Here is a 21,643-nt window from a genome sequence, read left to right on the forward strand (position 1 = left end):
GCCGGGAGCTTGGAATGGAATCTGGGTCTCCTACGTGGGTGGACAGAGCCATCATCTGCTGCCCTCCAAGATGGGCATTAGCAGGAAGTGAGAAACTGGAAGGAAGCAGAGGAACTGGGACCCAAACCCAGGCCCTGCAGCATGGGAGGCCCACGGGCACCCTAACGGCCGCGCCACCTGCTCTGTTGTCTTAAAGTAACACTTGGGCGTTGAGCCTGCAGCGGGTCTGAGGTGTTGCCGTATCTGCAGGCTAGTAAAGGAACATTCCCTGCTTTCATGCATCCTGGCGGGAGTTAGGACTCCGAGACCAGCGACAGTTCATGACTCCCAGAAGCGGCAGCAGCCAGATCATCAGAACTTGCAATGGTTCCCTGAGCCCAGCACCTCCGGGGCTCCAGGAAGGAGGCCAGGTGGGAGCTTGTCTTCTATAATGGGCAGTAAGCCCGTCTGGCTTTTCCTCCAGAGACACGTGATCTCTGTCATTCACAGTGTTTTCTACACAGACGCCTTTTGAAAAGATAACCTGGAACTGGATCCGGAGGGGCCTGTGCTCACCAGATACACGGAACACTCCGGAGAGGCCTGGAAGAACTGTATTCCAGGAACCAGCAGTTGGCTTAACTGGCCGCTGAGTGGTGGTCATTTTATCTTTCCCTCTTGTGCAAGTTACTGTTCTGAGGTTACACCGAAGGGTCCCAGAGGCGATGCTGGCAGTGGCCGCACGCACAGAGGCGGGATTTGCCCAGTGCCGTGTTGCGAACCCCGGGGCTGGGTGGGGGGTGTAGTGGCCACTGTCATTCCCTGCCCCCTGGCTTGTGTAAGGCCTTGGGGCTGCCGGGTAGGATGCGTACAAGAAAGCTCAGAACGAGGGTGCTGGTTGCAGTGCCTTATGCCACAACAAAACATCTCTCTCTCTCTCTCTTTTTTTTAGATGACAGAGCAGCTGAACTAATTTTACAAATGGGATCCTGTTTTCTTAGGGTGGAAAACATGGTTGGGGTGGGGGGCGTTTGACACAGTGGTTCAGGTGCTGACTGTGCCCGACCCCAGAGTACCTGGGTTTCAGTCCTGCTCTGTTCCCAATTCTAGCTTCTTGCTAACGTATACCCTGCAAGGCAGCGGATGGTGGCTCAAGGAGTCGGGCTTTGCCACCCACCCGGGAGACACGAATTCAGTCCCAGGCTCCTGGGTGAGCCTGGCCCAGCCCTGGTTTCTATGGGCATTTAGGAGTTGAGCCAGGAGACGAGAGATCTCTGGCTCTTCATCTCTCTGCCTTGCAAATAGATAAATACATTTTAAAAATTTGTTTTTAATGTACTCAGGAAAAAGAAAGCCTCTGGTGCGCTGGTAAAGCAGCGTTCTGGGTAACAGCGTAGAAGCCCGACAGGCGCACTTGAAGAGCTCTGTGATGGGAATCCTCCTGCCAGGGCCAGGCTCCCAACCTGGCACCCTGGAGATGACCCCATCAGGAGCAGTCCAGAGTTGACCTCCGGCACAGGAGCCACTGGGGCTGATGCGGTGGACACACCTGGTTTGGCTCTGAGGGCCAGAATGAAGCAGTAGCGAGAGCCACAGCTGAGTCTGGGTGCTTACCGAATACCAGGTGTCACCCCTGTTTGTACAAGTGGCCCTGCACACAGGGAGTACTCTGTCCCCAGGGGAGCTAGGATCCCACACCAGGCCCGCCCAGAGCAGGCTGTCTCCACTCACACCCTCTCTGCCTGCCGGGAGACGTGGTGGGGCCCTAACTCGCCTTGCAGTAGATTACGTATTAACCCTACAGTCAAGACGAGAGTCATCTTGAAGCCACGAGGAGTTTACCACCACGCACTGTTGTGTCTGCATTGGTTTCCTGTAGCAGCTCTAGGAAACTGCCACACACTCGGCGCTGGAACAACAATCATCTCGGGGTCCCAGGGAAGGGAGTCCGCGGGCCATCAAGGTTGTCAGCCCAGGCACTAGGGGAACAGCCCCTTTACCCCTTTTCACAAAGGCGCCGCGCGGCTGTCACATCTCCTACCCTGCCCCCTCTCTGGAATCCTTTGTGCTTTACTTTGGGCTCATCCAGAGAATCCAGAATAATCCCCCGTTCTCATCCTCTAATCCCACCCGCAAAGCCCCTTTCTTACAGGGTGAGATGCTCACAGGTCTCAGGGATTAGGACGCGGACGGGTGGGGCACTATTTAGTCTACTGCAGATTCCGACAAACCTTTCTTTTTTGGGTGGAAATGAAAGAATATCCCTGGAGTTTCAGACACCTTTTCTGTTTTAAAGATTTATTTATTTCAAAGTCAGGATTACAGAAAGAGAAGAAGAGAGAAATCCGTCCACTGATTTGCCCAAATACAGGACTTAACCCAGTGCCTGGCATGACCTAACTGCTCGATAAATGTGACAGCTTTTAAGATTTAACTGATCTTTACATCAAATGATCAAAATAAATTACGCATAGAAGAAAGTAAATGGAGAAAACAAAATAATTTGAAAAACTCATATCTAATAGGAGAAAACAAAACATAAGTAAACTGAATATAAAAAAATTACTGTAGGTTTAAAAATGTTAAACAAGGAAAAGTAAATGATAAACTGGAAAAAAACTTCAATGTGTTTACATAGCAAAAGAATTAATATCCTTAATATATTAAGTTAAATTTGTAGAAAAAAGCCGAATACATCAGAAGAAACACATAAAGCAAAAAAAAAAAAGTGAAAGAAAGTTCCGTTATTCAATTATAAAAATTGCAAAGAAGTTATTTATATCTATATTATTTATATATATCTTTGCATATTTCTAGTGTTGTTTACTAGGCGTGGAATCAGTAGGAGTGTGTATTAACCTACTTTTTTGGAGGGCACTTATTTGAAAATAAACACCATAAGTCTTAAAAACGTGCATGAAATGAATCTTTTAAAATGTCCACGTGATCACAGAGATTGATAAGGCAGAAAGAATTCATCACAGCATCATTAAAAAAAAAAAAAAACCCTAGCAACCACCCACATTGCCAACCCAAAGCCGGAGGTGTCCAGTGCACCCCAAGAGGGTCCGAGGCCGGCGGAATTCGGGGGTCAGGTCCGCCCGCTCCGAGCCTCCGCGGACCCCAAAGGAGACGTGTCGTGGCATGCCACCTGAGGACTCCGGGTTCCAGGTGCAACTTAGAAACCCACGCGGTAAAGGACGCTTAATCCTCACATTGTAGTCACGATGGTTTCCCAAGAGGCCCCTAGACACGTCTCAACCCCGAATACGGGTTAAAGGAAAAAAAGCCACGCCGCGAGCCAGCCAGGAGTCGAACCTAGAATCTTCTGATCCGTAGTCAGACGCGTTATCCATTGCGCCACTGGCCCCGTGCTAGATGAGGGCTCACTGCGACGGCTGATCACCCCCTACACAGTTCCGACAGGCTTGCGACACCAACCCGGCCCCTGCGTTCCAGCCCTTGCGCCGGGCGTCATGGCGCAGGCCCACAGCTCCTGGGCGGAGTCCCGTCTCCCGTAAACGCGCCTCACCAATCCGCGGCGGCGACGTCACGGCGCTCTTTAGCGTGCTCCAATCCGCGGCGGCAACAGCGCCTTTCGCATTTCTTAGCAGGCGCACTAGTTTGTCCGCAGCCGCCTCCCGTTCGCTTCCGTTCTTTCTCGCAGGGGGCGGGGAAAGGGGTGGGACGAGGCCCGGCGCTGCGGCCGCCTAGCCCGGGTGACCGGTAGCGCTGTAGCCGAGGTGGCGGCACGGGGCGGGGCGGACAGAGAGAGGAGGAAGGCGGTGGTAGTGCAGGATGGCGGCGACGACCTACGAGCAGCTGAAGCTGTGAGTCCAGAGGGCCAAAGGCGGTTGACAGAAAGGGGTGGCGGGCGGGACGGCAGGTGCGGGGCCGCCGGCCTTGGGGAGGGGTCCCGAGTCCGGAGGCGGCGGGGCGGCTGCGGGAGCTGCTCGCACTCCCCGCCTCGGCTGGCCAGAGGCCCCGCCCGGGTCGCCACAGGGCTTTCTCCGCCCGGCTCGGCCTCGGCGCCCGCGGCAGGCGAGCGAAGCTGCAGGCTGGCCTCCGGCGAGCCGGGTCGGCGTTGTGATGCAGCCCCTTCAGGGCACGCATCTCCCCGGGGGTTTTTAATTTGTTTGCTTTATGCGTACGGTTTGCAGAAAAAAAAACACAAGCTTTCTCGTATTCAATGGGCCTGTCACAGCATTTAGAATCCACACACACGCAACAACAACGACAACAGCAAACCCATTTCTTGCTTCCAGTCTGGACATGGAAGCCTGCCTGACCAGTCTTTACAGGTGCAGAAAAATTTGGAAGTGCAGTCAGTACTCTCAAGGTCTGGGCGGAATTTCGTTTAAGTTGTATACAGCTGCGCCGCAGAGCAGGTTCTTAAGTCGATGTCGACAGCGAGAGGCTGCTGACCTTTCGCTGAAACCGAGTGCCTGAGGCTTTGAGAGCGAGGCTCCGGTTATTGGAGCGTTGGCTTGTCCTGTTGAAATAGCAACACATTGGTTTCCCGCCGTGTGAACCTTCGCCCAGCAGCTGCACTTGCCTTGAATGCTTTCCCTCTAGCCTGTTGGGAAGTCTGATGGCCGTAGCCCGGGGATGTCTTGGCAGCAGAATCAAATGGAATTTTAAGCACCTTGTTGGTCTCTATAGAAAGTGGAAATACCTTGGTACTGAGGCATAGGGATCCCATTTCCTCTGTGGGAAAATGAGGACAGCAGAATGTGGTCTGGAGCGCTTCCTGATGCTCCCCAGAACCGCAAGCCCGCTAATAACTTTCTGGAAGGTTCGGTGTGACCTGAGGGGACAGAATTGGGAGAGAGGTCACGAAATGGTGACCTCTCTGCCATCCACTGGTTCACCCCCTTTGTCCCTTCTGTTGTCTGCAGTTCTCTGGACACCCCAGCTGTGCACTTGGGCCAGTTGCCTCTGCGCGTGCCTTCCCTCTGCAGTTTGCCTTTGCAAGGTGATTGATCCGTTCCCCTTGTGGCTGGCAGAGTTGGCTACAGCTGGGCCAGTGTTCCCTGGGCTGTGCGCGATAGGTGCTGAAGGGTTGCATGTGATCTTTCAGCGGATCTCACGTGTGTTTAAGCGGGCTGGCGCCTCAGGTTACTGCAGAGGAGTGAGTTTTCTGGTTGGAGATGGAATAGGATGGAAAACTTGAGAAGTATGATGGTTGTTTTTGAGCTGCTTAGGTGCTAAAGTTCGCCACATCCCCAAAACAAAACCCTCTGCAGCCGTAAAAGAGAAGGGAATTTAAGTGGTTACAGTGGTGCCTGTGTGTGTGTGTGTGTGATATGGAAACTATAAATTTGAGTGAACACCATTAATCTAGGGTCATGAGAAAGTCATTTGCTGATTTGTCAGTCTGATTTCCCCTGGGGTGAGGGGTGGTGGGGTGGGGGTTAGTGCTTCTGTAGTGTGAAGCTGGAACTTAGTTTTTCTTTACCCACAGGCTTGTAAGTTGGAATCTGTGTTTTCATTCCTTCTTTTGGGCCTTCCTGCTCAGAGGCTGTTTGAGGTTTTAAATCGCCACCTCTGACTTACAAAGTCTCTTTTTTGGTTACATTTGGAAGTGGAGTTGGTTTCTGACCCACTTAAAAGTTGGTAGGACATGGTAACTGTTTAGTTATTCATTAGATGGAGAGACGTAGCTCTCTGGTCCGCTGATAACACTCCCGGAATGCCCAGAATGGCTGTGGCTAGACTGGGAGACTGGACAGAGTTCACATTTCCCACATGGGTGGCAGGAACCCAGTCACTGAGCCATCAGCACTGCCTGCAGGGTCTGCAGTAGCAGGAAGCTGGAGCTGGGACCCAGACCCAGGCACTCCCACGTGGGACAGGGATTTCTCAGCTAGGCTAATCGCTTGCCCCAGGAACCATTTTAAAAGCCTGCCTGGAGAGACCCAGCCTGTGGTACAGCAGGTTAGGCTGCCCTCATCCCATGTGCTGGGTTCGTGTTACACTTCTGATCCAGCTCCCTGTTAGTGCTCCTGGGAAAGCAGCAGCAGATGACCGAGTACTGGGCCCCCTACCACCCGTGTGGGAGACCCAGATGGAATTCAGGCTCCTGGCTTCTCCGCAAGGCCATTTGGGGAATGAACCTGTGGTTGGAGGATTGCCCCCTCCCCCTCCCCCTCCCCCTCCCCTTCCTCTTCCTGTAACTCTGCCTTTCAAATAAATAAGTAAATCTTAAACAGTGCCAGGAGTTGTGTTTCAAGAACCACCGGTGGGAGGAGGTGAGTGGACAGACACGGGGCATCCTGTATCAGTACTGGTTCAGGTCCTGTTTGCTTTGTTTCTGATCCTGCTAATGAGCTGGGAAAGCAATGGAAAATGGCCGAAGTGTGTGCACCTCTGCCACCTACATGGAAGACCCAGATGGAGCTTTGGCCTGGCCCAGCCCCTCCAGTGCAGCCATTTGGGAAGTGAACTAGTGGATGGAAGACCTCTATTTGTAGTCTTTGAAATAAAAAAAGAGCCATCCATCTGTATACAAGAGGTAGTTTGATTATTTTGTTACAAAAGTATTGCAGAGTGGGCATTTGGTGTAGCATTAAGATTAGGCTTCTTGGAATACTCGCAGCCCATATCCCAGTACCTGGATTGGAGTCCTCGCCTTGTTCCCAGATACACCTCCTGCTGCATGTGCATCCGCGTGAAAAATCCGAATCGAGTTTCTGGCTCCTGGCTTTGGCCTGGTTCAGCCCCAGCTGTTTGTCCTTCCATCTAAGTATTGCTGCGGGATTTATTTACAAGTTCGAGTGCTTGGGATTTTAAATAATAGCTCTGCATTTTGCCATATGTTTTCTCTAGTCCATGTCTGTCCTGCTAAAGTTCACCTTTTTTTTTTTTTTTTAAGATTTATTTATTTATTTGAAAGGCAGAGTTACACAGAGAGGTCTTCCATCCACTGGTTCACTCCCCAGTTGGCCGCAATGGCCGGAGCTGCACCGATCCAGAGCCAGGAACCAGGAGCTTCCTCCTGGTCTCCCACGTGGGTGCAGGGGCCCAAGGACTTGGGCCATCTTCTGCTTTCCCAGGCCATAGCAGAGAGCTGGTTCGGAAGTGGAGCAGCCAGGACTAGAACTGGTGCACATATGGGATGCCGGCGCTTCAGGCCAGGGCGTTAACCCGCTGCGCCACAGCGCCGGCCCCTAAAATTCACCTTCTTAATGTCCTGGTTTCATTCTCTATTTGGCTGCTCATAATTTCCAATTCTGTATTGACCTGTGAGATCAAGACCACATTTCTTAGCCATCCATATTCCAGCATCTTCATAATCTACCCCCCTAACTTCATGTTAAACATATGTTTTATTTCCCAATGTTTTTCCCCTACTGCCATACTTGGCTTACCTTCTTCTAGCTTCAAGCTTGGGTTTATTTTGATCCTTCTGTGAGAGTGCTTTCTTCCTCTTTGCATCTTTATATGCTAATCACATCCGTGGTGGAGCTGTAGAATATCCCCCGTTTTTTTAGTCAGAATAGACTTGGATTTAAATCTTAACCTTGATGCTTTCTTTGAATGGGCATGGTACTTAACCTCTCTAAGTTAGTTTCTCACATGTAAAATGAGAATTATTTGAGGTTTGAATGCGTGTAGATGAAGTCCCCAGGACGCTTCTCAGAGCCCTTCTCTGCAAAGCCGTTTCTTCCCGTACCTTTCCCCTTGCTGAGCTTCCCTAGCAGTCTTTAACGCCAAACACAAGGAAGTAACTCTCACAGGGATTGGTTACCAAATGTGCGTGTGATCTGCACATCTGTCTCTTAGGATTGCTTTCCCGAGGCTTTGCTGTGCGATGGACAGCAGGAGTGAAGGGGAGAATGAGCAGTGGCCACCTGGAAGGGATGGCATCGTTGTGTCTGTTTTGCGTTCACCAATCAGGTTGCCAAGGTTGAGAATGTGTTAGAAACCCTGTACGGTGATGCCATTCTCCAGTCCTCGGCCCCTGGTGCTCCTCCGTGAACCTTCCCAGTAAATGGAAAGAACTCTTCCCTGCGGACCACTGCCAGCGCTCAACATCAGCGCGATTTGGGGGTCAAAAAAGCAGCAGCTTAAGTAATCTCACGCACATTAGTTGTCTCCCCACTGCTTCTGTGAGGTCCTCGGCCAGTCAGGCCATTGATAGCTGACCTTGGAACACAGTGGAGAGTTTGGTGCTCTTTCCGTTACACTGTGTTATTCAGATTGCTTTTTTCCCCTCTTACCACTTTGCTCTTGCCTTAGTCTTTGGACATGTCATGTGCAGAATTGAGTTACTTACAACTGAAAATAGTTGGTGTGTCCATATAGAATTTTTAATATAGGAAACAGATTGTCAATATCAAGGTGTTTACAATTTAAAATCGATAATTTTTGGGGCCGGTGCTGTGGCGCAGTGGGTTAATGCCCTGACCTGAAGCGCCGGCATCCCCTATGGGCACCGGTTCGGGTCCCGGCTGCTCCTTGTCCAATCAAGCTCTCTACTGTGGCCTGGGAGAGCAGAAGATGGCCCAAGTTTTTGGGCCCCTGCACCTATGGGGGAGACTGGAGGAAGCTCCTGGCTTCAGACCAGCACAGCTCTAGCCATTGAGGCCAATTGGGGAGTGAACCATCAGATGGAAGACCTCTCTCTCTTTGCCTCTCCTTTCTCTGTGTGTTTAAAAAAAAAAAAAAACAAACTAAAATTGATACTTTTTAAACTTCCAGGCAGTACTTTTTTTTTTTTTTTTTAAGATTTATTTATTTACTTGAGAGACAAAGTTACAGACAGAGATACCGTCCATCCGCTGGTTCACTCCCCAAATGGCAGCAACAGCCAGTGCTGTGCTGATTTGAAGCCAGGAGCTTCTTCTGGGTCTGCCAGGAGGGTGCAGGGGCCCAAGCACTTGGGCCATCTTCCATTGCTCTCCCAGGCCATCAGCAGGGAGTGGAGCAGCCAGGACTGAAACCGGTGCCTGAATGGGATGCCGGTGCCACAGTAGGATGCTTAACCTACCGTGCCACAGCGTCGGCCCCCATTTCCATGGGCAGTTTCAAATATTCTATGTTGCAACTGCTTTTTGCTTTAAAATGATTTGTGTAAGCATAGACAATGTCAGGCAGTGATAAATTTGAAATTGCAAAACAATAAAAATAGAACTGTGTTATTGGAAACATTGAAAGCATTTTTTGGTTCCTTTTTTTCCTTTTTAAAAAGTCAGCTGAAACTAAGCGTGAGGCAGGGAATCCTTTTAGTACTGAATCAGGCTGCAGCTTGCCTCTGAAGAAATAGCATTTCTCGGTCAGGCAGTTGCCTTTCTTAAAGCGTCCCCTAATTGTGAGACCATTTGGGACAGATACAAGTCAGGCTACTTTCTGTTGAAGGCATATGGAATCTGTCCCATACAGTGAACAGAGCTTACCAACACAGGTGTCTGTGGCGGGCACCATGTGGGGCAGCTAAGAGTAGCCTCATGAATGTGGGCATAGGTGGTACAAGTGTGTGACTGAAACATTAGTTAGGTGTGCATTCAGCCTAGAGAGGTGGGTTAGTGCCAGGCTAAATGCATATTCCGGGGTACCGCCTTAGGCCACCTGAGTAAAAATCTCTGGACGTGGCGCCTGGGAATCTGCAGATTTGACCAGTAGTTCTGGTAGTTCTTCCATACTCTAAAAGGTACCTTAGGGCCGGGTACAGCTGAGCTAGGACCCACATGTGCTATAGAATGCCGCCTTTGGAGGCCTGGGGCTCTGGACAGTGTGGATTAGAATTGAAGAGTAGGTGGGGGCTAGACAGGGTCCTAGGAAGGAGTCTAGTTGTTGGAGCGGTTTTAGAGTGTGCAGGAAATAGGAAGTACTGGGACATCAGGGTTTTTGGGAAGAAGATGGAGTTGAAGTGAATTGGCTTCCTAGAGATACCAGCTAGTTTTGGGTTTGGGTCGTGCCGCTGATGGACCTAAGCTGTACAAGAGGCACTCAGAGGGGCCCGGTGAGGGAGACGCTGCTGGACCTTGAGGGGAGGATGAGTGAGCATCCTCAGATGTCAGCAGCCCAGAGCTTAGTGTGGGTCTCACGTGGGTGACAGGCAGTGCTGTATCCTGACACTCAGATGTGGCATATGGATTTATCAAACAGTGTTTGAACCGCTGTGCCAAATGCTCCCCATAATTTTTGAGTAAATTATGTTCTTGCTCTTGAAACAGTTTTATTACATGACAATCCCCATGTTCCTATACAAGTGGTAACTTTAAAAAAAAAAAAGGTTTATTGGAACTGGCACTGTGGCGCAGTAGGTTAATGCTCCACCTGTGGTGCTGGCATCCCATATGGGACTGGTTCTAGTCCTGGCTGTTCTCTTCTGATCCAGCTCTCTGCTATGGCCTGGGAAAGCAGTGAAAGATGACCCAGGTGCTTGGGCCCCTGCACCCGTGTGGGAAACCCCAAAGAAGCTCCTGACTCTGGATTGGCTCAGCCTCGACTGTTATGGCTGTTTAGAGACTGAACCAGCGAATGGAAAATCTTTCTCTGTCTCTGACTCTCACTGTCTGTAACTCTACCTCTCAAACAAATAAATAAAATCTTTTTAAGAGCCAGAGAGAGAAAGAGAGATCCTCCATCCGCTGGCTCACTCCCCAGATGGCTGCAACAGCTAGAGCTGGGCCATTCCGAAGCCAGGAACCAGGAGTTTCTTCTGGGTCTACCATGTGGGTGCAGGGGTCCAAGGACTAGAACCATCTTTTGCTGCTTTCCCAGGTGCATTAGCGGGGAGCTGGATCAGAAGTAGAGCAGCCAGAACTTGAACTGGTGTCCATATGGGATGCTGGCACTGCAGGAGGCGGCTTTATCTGGTACACCACAGCACCAGCCTCTTACTACTTTTTTAATTGTGGTAAAATACACCTAACAGGGTCGGGCAGGCAGCCTAGTGGTTGGGACACCTACATTCAACATTCGAATTCCTGGCTTCAATTTCTGGCTCCAGCTCCTGACTCCAGTTTCCTACAGTGCAGACCTTGGAAGGCAGTGCTGATGGCTCAAGTAGTTGGATTCCTGCTACTCGCCTCGGATATCTGGTTTGAATTCCTTGGTCCTGGCTTCAACCCTGGCACTTAATGGCATTTGGGTAGTGAACCAGCAGATAGGAATTCTCTCTCCCTGTCTGCTTCCCTGCCTCCCTCTCTCTCAAATGAACAAATAAATTTTTAACAACACATAAAATTTACTGTTTAACCGTTTTCAGTGGCATTAAGTGCATTCCATTGTGGTAAAGTCATTACTACCTTCCATCTCCCGTATTCTATCTTGCAAAACTAAAATTCTGTACCCAGTAAACAATTCTCGGTTTCTGCATCTCCTCAGTCCCTAGCAACCCCATTTTAATCTCTGTATGAATTTTACTATGTTAGGTGCCTTTATATACCCAGAATAATAGTGTTTTTCTTTTTGTGATGGTTGATGTCACTCAACATATTGTCTTCAGGTTCAACCATGCTGTGGCATGCATGTATTTCATTATATGTACAGTCATGTGTCCTTACTATGGAATAGAGTCCCAGTAATTGCAGTGTTAGAGGACTTCATCACTAGGCAAGCACTATGGAGTGTTCTTACGTAAATCTAGCTGTTACAGCCTACTGCACACCTGTGGTGTATGGCAGAACCCGTCATATATGCGGTCCAAGTGCTGATGTGTGGCCCATGAGGGCATATTCCACATTTTGCTGTTCCATTCATCGTTTAGATACTAAGGTTGCTTCCATTTCTTGGCTGCTGGGGCTGACGCTCCTGTGAATGTGGGTATACAGCCACCTGAAGCAAGGGCACGGAACCTGTCTTCTGCTGAGGGCCGCTGGGATATTTATAACATCATTCGCAAACCATACAAGATGATCACCTTAAAAAGTAGTCTGCTGTTGCTGTATTGAATTTTGAGTCCTGCTTGTGGTTGCCTTGTCAGGGTCCGACTAAATGACTTCACAGGCCTCAGACCGCCACAGGCCACCCCTGAGCTAAAGAGCTAGATACAACCCTCTAAGGAGACCTTGCTTTAAATGATTTTAAGTATATACTCAGAAGTGGAATTACTGGGTCATTTGGTAATTCTATTTTTAATGTTTGAGGAGTTGCCATGCTGTTTTTCTATAGCAGCTGCACCATTTTACATTCCCACAAGCAGAGCACCAGGGTTCTGATGTTTCCACATCTTTGCCGGTACTTACTGTCATCGTTTTCTTGATGATAGCTATTTTAATGGGTGTGAAGTTGGCAACTAATATTTTTGAGGAGGGTTAATTTGTCTCGTGTTTTGATGGGAGTTTGAACAGGTCAGTTACCTGAAGTATATAAATGTTACTAGGGAAAAAGTTTATTTTGGGACACTATAATAAGGTGACTATAAGAAGAAATGCATTTATAATAGCCAAAATCACCTTTGTTGAATTTACCTTTTAGTCCTGTGATTGCTTTTCTTTTTTATCCCATAGAGGGGCAGTAATCCTTAAAAACAAAATAGTTAACCAAATGAAAATAGTCAAAACACTAAGCAGTCATTATGTAAGTATTGTGTTTCTTTGATATGACATTCTCTTTTTATTTTTAAAGATTTATTTATTGATTTGAAAGTTAGAGTTACAGTGAGAGCTTCCATTCGCTGGTTCACTCCCCAGTTGACTGCAGTGGCTGGGGCTGGGCCAGGCTGAAATCAGGAGCCAGGAGTTAAGTGGAGCAGCTGGGACACGAACCGGGGCCCAGTAGGATGCCGGCATTGCAGATGGCTGCTTTTTCTCCAGGGCACAACTCCAGCCCCAATTCAGCTTTCTGAATATATGTGATTTTAACAGAAACCAGAACTCTAGGTTGATACTGTATCCCTTTGCCTTGAAAGGAACTTAGTAGTATTCTTACTCACTGGGAGTCACTAGCTGGCTGCATTGTGGCCACCTTGCCAGGAGGTGTTTATAGGACCAGCACCTTTTTCAGTACATGCTATTACTTTGAACTTGAAAGATCTGTTATCAGCAACATAGTTAATGACCAGCGAATCCTCTCCCATGGCATCTTCTTGTCTTCTAAAACCTAGTTCATAAAATAAGCAATATTGACAAAATTTTATGGAAATGAGAGATCTAACAGAAATTGAGGAGCTTTTTTTTTTCTTTTTTGCAATTGGAGAGGAATTTTGCATAGTTTTTGGTTATCTTTGAGTCTTTTGGTTGTATAAAGCACTTCAGTTTCCATGTGTTTATTGCCTTGAAAACTCAGTATGGCCTGTTGACTTTGATTAATCAAGTTTGGAAAAAACTCCAAGCAGGACATGGCTCAGATGTTTTGCCAACTTTCTAATCAGAACACGCTGCTCTCCTCTCTCTCTTCAAACCCAATTGAAAATTTGACCTGTCAAGATCTTTTCTTAGCTAAGAAAAAGAGAAACAGTGTTAAAAATACTGTTATTCTGTCACTGAGCCAAGGAAAACATTAGCTAAGGACCTTATTAAAAAAAAAAAAAACTTAATATAGGTGTTTGCTGACCAAACGTTATTGCCTAAGAAAAGTGATTGAACTTGTGCTGTCTGTCCTCGTGTGAGGAGCACCAAGGAGAATGCAGTAAGCGCAGAGTCCTTGTCTGCAGTCTGGAAAGTTTGGTAAAGAAGTCAAAGCGAAAATAAAGTTAAAAGCATGCGTGCGAAAATCACAACACTGAATATCTACTCGATTGCTTTTATTGTAAAGGTTAGAGAATTAAAGTTAGTTTCACTAGCTTTTGAAATGAACCCCAGAGAGCATAAAATTATGTGAGACAAAAGTGCTTGAGGTCGATGCTGAGGCTATAGTTAAAGGGTGTTGAGAAGTCAGAGGGAGCGGCCAAGGCAGTGTGAGGAGCTGGGATGACTCCCCGCTGTCAGGGTTAGTGGGGTGGGATTCTGAGTCATTATTTAGGATGACTGTCCTTAGATGTGTTGGTTAGCTGAAAGGTCAGGTGAGGGAGAACAGGAGATTGCACCAACCTCTGATATTAAGAGTCAGTGCTGGTGTTCTACAGCAGGTGGGCTGACCATAGTTCCTTATAACCCATTATACTCATGTTTCTTAATAAATAGAAGAGAGGAGCTCAAAGGCTCCAAACAAAGTAAGGAGAAGGAGAGGGACACACTACCCTGATTGGATAGGTATACATTGTATACATTGATTGAAATACCACCCTGTATCCTACAGATATGTATAGCTATTAAGTATTAAGCAGTTTTTAAAATTTTTTTTTAAAGATTTATTTTATCATATTTACTTGAAAGACAGTTACAGAGAGAGAGAGAAAGGGAAAGAGAGGTCCTCCATCCACTCGTTCACTCCCCAGATGACCAGAACAGACAGAGCTGAGCTGATCAGAAGCCATGAGCCAGGAACTTCTTCGAGGCCTCCTATGTAGGTGCGGGGCCCCATGGACTTGGGCCATCTTCCACTGCTCTCCTAGGCCATAGTACAGATCTGGATCGGAAGTGGAGCAACCAGGACTTGAACCGGTGCCCATATAGGATGCGGGCACTGCAGGCTGGGGCTTTAACCTGCTATGCCACAGCACTGGCCCCTAAAATTTTTTTTAAAGATTTATTTATTTATTTGAAAGTGTTACACAGAGGAGAGGCAGAGAGAGCGAGCGAGCGAGCTGGATTGGAAGTGGAGCAGCTGAGACTCAAACCAGCGCGCATATGGGATGCCAGCTCTGCAGGCTGGGGCTTTATGCACTACGCCACAGTGCCAGCTCCATTTCTTAAGCGTTTAAGGAGGTGGAAGTGCTAACTAACCTTGTTTGATCATCACACATTGAATACATGTATTGAATTATCACTGAACATCATAAATATTAAAAAATTAAAAAAGCATTTTGATTAGTTGGTATTCCTTTATATTTTCATTATTCTAATTCTTTGATTTGTTCTTATGTTCTTTCCTTCTTCAAAAGGCAGAGAGGTGAGAGGTAGAGAAATTTGCCTCCCACTGATTACTACCTGAGTGTACACAGCAGTGAGGGCTGGGCCAGCTGGGAACTGGGCGCTGAGAACTCCGGGTCTCTCCCGTGGTGACTGGTGACCCATTACGTGGGCCATCACTTGATGCCTCACAGGGTTTGAATTAACAGAAAAGTAGAGTTGGGAGCGGAAGCATAGCTGGAACTTGAACCTGGGACTCTGTGGAATGCGGACATCCCAAGGGACATCCTAACTCTGCACCAAGTGCCATCTCCTTTTTTGCTCCATTTCGTAAGCTTAGGGATGCTGTTTCCAGTGATATTATCAGAATAGCCTGATGGCAGCACTACCCTGGGGGTCTCATCAAGACCCCAAGCCCTCGGGCTGGAACACTTTAGTAATCCACAATTAATCCTATTTTGTATTCTATTATTTTAATACATTTTAAACTTTGAGACCCATACATATGTATGTATGTGGTTTAAAAGTAGACAGTACACAAAGCTCATAATTGAGTACCTCTGTATTCCCAGTTCCCATTGTCTTGGAGTTGTCTACTTTGAGCTTTTTAAGTAACTTCTGTTACTATAATACATATTTCTTTTTTTTTTTTTTAAGATTTATTTTTTTTGGAAGTCAGAGTTACAGAAAGGGAGAGGCAGAGACAGAAAGAGAGGTCTTCATCCACTGGTTCATTCCTCAAATGGCCTCAACAGGGTTGTGCCAGGCTGAAGCCAGGAGATTCTTCCAGGTCTCCTACATGGGTGCAGGGCCCAAGCACTTGGGCCATCTTCTGCTGCTTTCCCAGGTGCATGAGTAGGGAGCTGGATCAGAAGTGGAGCAGTCGGGACTTGAATCGATACCCATATGGAATGTCAGTGCTGCAGACAGTGGTTTAACAAGCTACACCACAGCACCAGTCCCTTTACCCCATATTTCTTTTTTATTTTTGATTTTTTTTAAAGATTTATTTTATTTATTTGAAAGAGTTACAGAGTGAAGTAGAGACAGAGAGGTCTTCTATCTGCTAGTTTACTCCCCAGATGGCTGCAGCCATTGGAGCTGTGCCGATCCGAAGCCAGGAGCTTCTTCTAGGTTTCACATGGGTGCAGGGTCCCAAGGACTTGGGCCATTTTCTACTGCTTTCCCAGGCCATAGCAGAGAGCTGGATCGGAAGAGGAGCAGCCAGGACTCAAACTAGCGCCTATATGGGATGTCGCAGCTTCAGGCCAGGGCTTTTAACCTGCTGTGCCACAGCGCAGGCCCCACTTCATATTTTTAAACGGCATGTTTTCACTGCTGTTTCCTGATTTTCCTCAGTTCTAGTCATTCCTGATTTCCTACTTGAGAAGATGAGGATTTGGGGGCCAGGATTATGCTGTCTGTGGCTCAGGCATCCCATATGGGCACTGGTTCAAGTCTCAGCTGTTCCACTTCCGAGAACTTGAGCTGTCTTCTACTGCTTTCCCAGGCAGATTATCAGGGAGCTGGGTCAGAAGAGGAGCAGTCAGAACTCGAACTGGCACTCCTATATGGGCTCTGGCATTGGAGACAGATCTTTCTCTTCCCCCTCTGTCACTTCCTCTAATTCTGTCTTTCAAGTAAATCTTTAAAGAAAAAAAAAAGTATAAATACTGCTTTTACAGTACTGTATGGACCAAAATATACCTGCTAAGTTATATACCAAAACTTGTACAATGAATGGAAGCAAGTGTCACTTTTCAGTTAATATATTTCATTCAAATAATGTTTTCATTACAGAAGTTTTACAGGTGAGATGTTTAAGTGCATTTATGTAGATGCTGGTAGTCTAAGAAGGGTGAGCTGTTGAGGGTAAGCAGTATGCATTTCTCTATTGGCTACTTAGCTATTTAGATGTAAGCTTTGTGTTTTGTTCACTGTATAAAAGAGTGGAAGAATTTTATTTCTGAGGTTGCATGTTGAATAATCATTTTATTAATAGTAACTTCAGTTACTGAAGAAGTAATATACCATTTATTGGTAGAAATCAGTTGTGGTAACTTTGTCCATGCCAGCGTTGCAGGCATAGTGGGTTTAGCCTGCAATGCCAGCGTCCTATGTGGGCACCTGTTCAAATCTTGCATGCTCCACTTCCAGTCCAGCTCTCTGCTCATGTGCCTGGGAAAGTGGCAGAAGATTGCCCGAGTGCTTGGGCCCCTGTAGTCCTGTGGGCGACTCAGATGAAGCTCTTGGCTTTGGTCTGGCCCATCCCCTGCTGTTGCCATCATTTGGGAAGTGAACCAGCAGATGGAAGATCTCTATCTTTATCTTTCTCTAACTATGCTTTTCAAATAAATACAATAAATCTTAAAAAAAAAAAAAAGAATGCAGGCTTCTGAGCAGTGTGAAAAAATGATACAAATGAAGTGAAGCCCCTGGACCAGCGTTTAGCCCTCCTCAGAGCTTGCCTGAAGCTTAATGTCAGGTTAAAGCAGCTGACGAGGAGCTGAGCTTGATCGAGAGGCCCAAGCAATGGAAGAGTAAGACTAGTTAACACCTAGCAGTCTGAGGTCATTTAGTAAAGCAGTAATAATAACACTTCCATTTCATGGCTTGCTGCGACTTCTTCTGCCTTTTTTTTTTTTTTTTTTTAATTTTATTTGAGAGGTAGAGTTACAGACAGTGAGAGCGAGAGACAGAGAGAAAGGTCTTCCCTCCATTGGTTCACTCCCCAAATGGCCGCAACAGCCGGAGCTATGCAGATCCAAAGCCAGGAGCCAGGTGCTTCTTCCTGGTCTCCCATGCGGGTGCAGGGCCCAAGGACTTGGGCCATCTTCTACTGCTTTCCCAGGCTGCAGCAGAGAGCTGGATTGGAAGAGTAGCAGGTGGGACTTGAACCGGTGCCCATATGGGATGCCAGTGCCACAGGTGGAGGAATAACCTGTGCCACAGCACTGGCCCCTTGTGGCTTTCTTCTTAGTGGTGATCATTTCACGTGTATTCTTTAATTTACAAGTTCACTAACCTATCAGTGATCTCTTTTCAAGAGCGAAAGCTGAGCCAGGAAGTTCAGGGGGTTGTCCAGGGACTCACTGGTGGTCCGCATCAGACTAGGTTTGTAAGAGTAAAACCTAAGGATTTTCTACCCCAGTTAGAATACTGGAGTTTGAAAATCCCATCCTTTGGTAGGCTGGCACAATTACTATTGAGTTTGAAATAGACGTTGTGAGTCCAGAAACATTGTTACTTAGATGTAGTTTAAGAAATAAGAAAAAGTTTCTCTCTTGTCTCTCTCTTTCTCTCACTGTCCATTCTGCCTGTGGGGAGCAACTGGGAGCAACTCGGACTAGACTAAGTTACTGGAATTAAGACTTATTCTATGCATCTGCTCTCCCACAATATGGCGCTGGGAGAGAAGAAAACAGCTTCTACACAGCTGCCTCCAGTTCAGCCAATAAACTGTAGGACTTGCTCCTGATTGGAGGAGAGCAGCGTACTCGGCGTGTGGGCAGCCGAGTTGGGATTGGCAGAGGAGGACTATAAAGGAGGAGAGAGACGGCATGCACCAGGAACATCTAAGAGGAACATCTATCTGAAGGAACACCTGTGCAGCCCCCGAGAGAGCCGGCCGGCGGTGTGCTGCTCCCCTGCGGAAGTGGGGAAAGTGGCCAGGGGGAACCGCCCTTCCACGGAGGTGGAAGGGACAGTAGCCAACCCGGGAAGAACCAGCAGCAAACCCGGGGAGGGCCGAGCAGACGAAAGAACAGCGCAGGGTCCTGTGTCGTTCCTCCACGAAGAGGGGGAGCGACACTGCCTGTCAAAAAAAAAAAAAAAAAAAAAAAGAAAGAAAAAGTGACAGTTGAATAAAATTTAGTGACTTTCTATTAATAATTTTTTTAAGTTTCATCACTTAGAACACTAGGTCTCTAAAAGTTCAGTTGAGCTAACGATCTCATTCCTTGCATCCGTGAAGAGAAGGTGTTTTTGTGTGTGGATGTGTTAAGGGTGTGTTCTTTCATTCTCCAGGGGACTTGAGCACTGTATGTTCTGTTGCCTCCATGCCATATTCCCGTGAATGTAGAGGCATCAAATCATAGTTGTATGAGTCCGAAGTCCAGCATGGCCTCAGCGTGTACTGGCAATTCTGTATGCTGGGCTGGATGCTCTGGGGAGGAATCGCCTTAGAAGCTCGCCCCGGTTGTTGGCCGAGTCTGCTTCCTCTCATCTGTCCTTGCTTATGGTCCCCACATCTCAGGAGCCATGGGCAGTTTGTCAAATCTTCCCCGGCGTTAAAATCTCTTTTCCGCTTTCTGCCTCATCCTTCTGATTTCTTAGTAGTCTTCTGCTTTAGGGGTTCATGTGGTCGCACTGGGCCCACCAGGACCATCCTGGATCGTCTGCCTGGATGGATCGTCTGCCTGGTTTTTTGTTTGTTTGTTTGTTTTTTTTTTTTTTTTTTTTTTTTTGACAGGCAGAGTGGACAGTGAGAGAGACAGACAGAGAGAAAGGTCTTCCTTTGCCGTTGGTTCACCCTCCAATGGCCGCCGCGGCCGGCGCGCTGCGGCCGGCGCACCGCGCTGATCCGATGGCAGGAGCCAGGAGCCAGGTGCTTTTCCTGGTCTCCCATGGGGTGCAGGGCCCAAGCACCTGGGCCATCCTCCACTGCACTCCCTGGCCACAGCAGAGGGCTGGCCTGGAAGAGGGGCAACCGGGACAGAATCCGGCGCCCCAACCGGGACTAGAACCCGGTGTGCCGGCGCCGCTAGGTGGAGGATTAGCCTAGTGAGCCGCGGCGCCGGCCCGTCTGCCTGTTTTATGGCCTGATGGTTAGTAACATTGAATCCATCTGCAAGGCAGTAGCTAGACTGGTGGGTGAATCAGGAGATGGGAATTTTGGGACATCTTCAACTCTGCTACCCACAATCACTTCTACAATAAAATTTAATTTTATAGCACATATTTCCCTCAGCCTTTTCACTTTGCAGAGAACAAACGATTCCTCGAGGTAGCAGGTAGTCACTGACATGCTGTCTTTTTTTTTTTTTTTAATTTTTTAATTTTTTAATTTTTTTGACAGGCAGAGTGGACAGTGAGAGAGAGAGACAGAGAGAAAGGTCTTCCTTTGCCGTTGGTTCACCCTCCAATGGCCGCCGCGGCCGGCGCGCTGCGGCCGGCGCACCGCGCTGATCCGATGGCAGGAGCCAGGTACTTTTCCTGGTCTCCCATGGGGTGCAGGGCCCAAGCACTTGGGCCATCCTCCACTGCACTCCCTGGCCACAGCAGAGAAGTGGCCTGGAAGAGGGGCAACCGGGACAGAATCCGGCGCCCCGACCGGGACTAGAACCCGGTGTGCCGGAGCCGCTAGGTGAAGGATTAGCCTAGTGAGCCGCGGCGCTGGCCAGACATGCTGTCTTTTTAAAGCTGATCCTATGTTAATCTTGTCTTTTGTACCAAAGGCTTTTAAAATTTTTGGTAGACTCAAATTTTTACAAATCAAGAAGGACATTCAGTCATAATTTCCTGGTCATTTTTTTTTTTGTTAGTCCAGAGCATTTCTCTTTGATAATTCAGAGCTGTTGGCTGTAGTCTGGATATTTCAGGTTGGTGCTTATGGTAAGAGGGAACTCTTGTGTCTTATTTTAAAGTCCAGCTTTTCCCTTGATCTGTTTATGTCATGCTTTGATTTGAAGAATGTGATATGTAAATGCACATTGGTAGAAAGTCCATACAGATACATCGAAGATAATTGTTTAGGGTTTTTAAGTGTTGAGCTTGTTGTTAAGAAGACAATTTTTGGGCCGGCGCCGCGGCTCACTAGGCTAATCCTCCACCTAGCGGCTCCGGCACACCGGGTTCTAGTCCCGGTTGGGGCGCCGGATTCTGTCCCGGTTGCCCCTCTTCCAGGCCAGCTCTCTGCTGTGGCCAGGGAGTGCAGTGGAGGAGGGCCCAGGTACTTGGTCCCTGCACCCCATGGGAGACCAGGAAAAGCACCTGGCTCCTGGCTCCTGCCATCGGATCAGCGCGGTGCGCCGGCCGCAGCGCGCCGGCCGTGGCGGCCATTGGAGGGTGAACCAACGGCAAAGGAAGACCTTTCTCTCTGTCTCTCTCTCTCACTGTCCACTCTGCCTGTAAAAAAAAAAAAAAAAAAAAAAAGACAATTTTTTTTTTTCACTCTGATTCTGGGTCTGAAATGTGAAGCATAGGTATTTTTACTGTTTGAAATAGAAGTTGGAATAATTATATCTAATTAGACATACTTCAAAAATTTTTTTTAAAGATTTATTTATTTATTTATTTGAAAGTCAGAGTTACACAGAGTGGAGGAGTGACAGAGAGAGGTCTTCCATCCGCTGGATCACTCCCCAATTGGCTGCAACGGCCAGCGCTACACCGATCTGAAGCCAGGAGCCAAGAGCTTCTTTGGGGTCTCCCACACGGGTGTAGGACTTGGGCCATCTTCTGCTTTCTTAGGCCATCTCAAAGAGCTGGATCGGAAGTGGAGCAGCTGGGTCTTGAATCCACGCCCATGTGGGATGCTGGCACTGCAGGCGGCGGCTTTAACCTGCTACGCCACAGCACTGGCCCCATATACTTCAAAAATTTTGTGGAAAGGGAAATTATATTTTGGTATGAAGTTTTGGATATCCATGTATATGAGGAAAAGTTCATGAAAAAATGTGTATTAGAAGAAAACTGTGCATGGATTTAAAAACTTTTTGCACCAAAATAAGCATATCTTTTCTTTAAAAAATATTTATTTGAAA

The 21,643-nt window shown here is 47.7% G+C and overlaps 1 protein-coding gene and 1 non-coding gene across 3 annotated transcripts in view; one reads left to right on the forward strand and one right to left on the reverse strand.

The window, feature by feature from the left end:
- Positions 1 to 3,276: 3,276 nt before the first annotated feature.
- TRNAR-ACG (transfer RNA arginine (anticodon ACG)) lies at positions 3,277 to 3,349 on the reverse strand. The gene has a single exon. It is a non-coding gene; the product is annotated as a tRNA-Arg (tRNA).
- A 228-nt stretch (positions 3,350 to 3,577) lies between these two features.
- SACM1L (SAC1 like phosphatidylinositide phosphatase) overlaps positions 3,578 to 21,643 on the forward strand; it is a 68,127-nt gene continuing 50,061 nt past the window's right edge. Inside the window, exon 1 of one of the 2 annotated variants that reach the window (XM_008260486.5) lies at positions 3,578 to 3,809. In XM_008260486.5, coding sequence (XP_008258708.1) covers positions 3,778 to 3,809 — 32 coding nt within the window. In that variant the 5' untranslated portion in view covers positions 3,578 to 3,777. The remainder of the gene's footprint in view (positions 3,810 to 21,643) is intronic. The other variant, XM_051851703.3, reaches the window with a different exon arrangement.

The sequence above is a fragment of the Oryctolagus cuniculus genome, chromosome 10 (genome assembly GCF_051225735.1).
Source record: "Oryctolagus cuniculus isolate XC-2025 breed Fujian yellow rabbit chromosome 10, ASM5122573v1, whole genome shotgun sequence".
In the NCBI taxonomy this organism is placed as follows: domain Eukaryota; kingdom Metazoa; phylum Chordata; class Mammalia; order Lagomorpha; family Leporidae; genus Oryctolagus; species Oryctolagus cuniculus.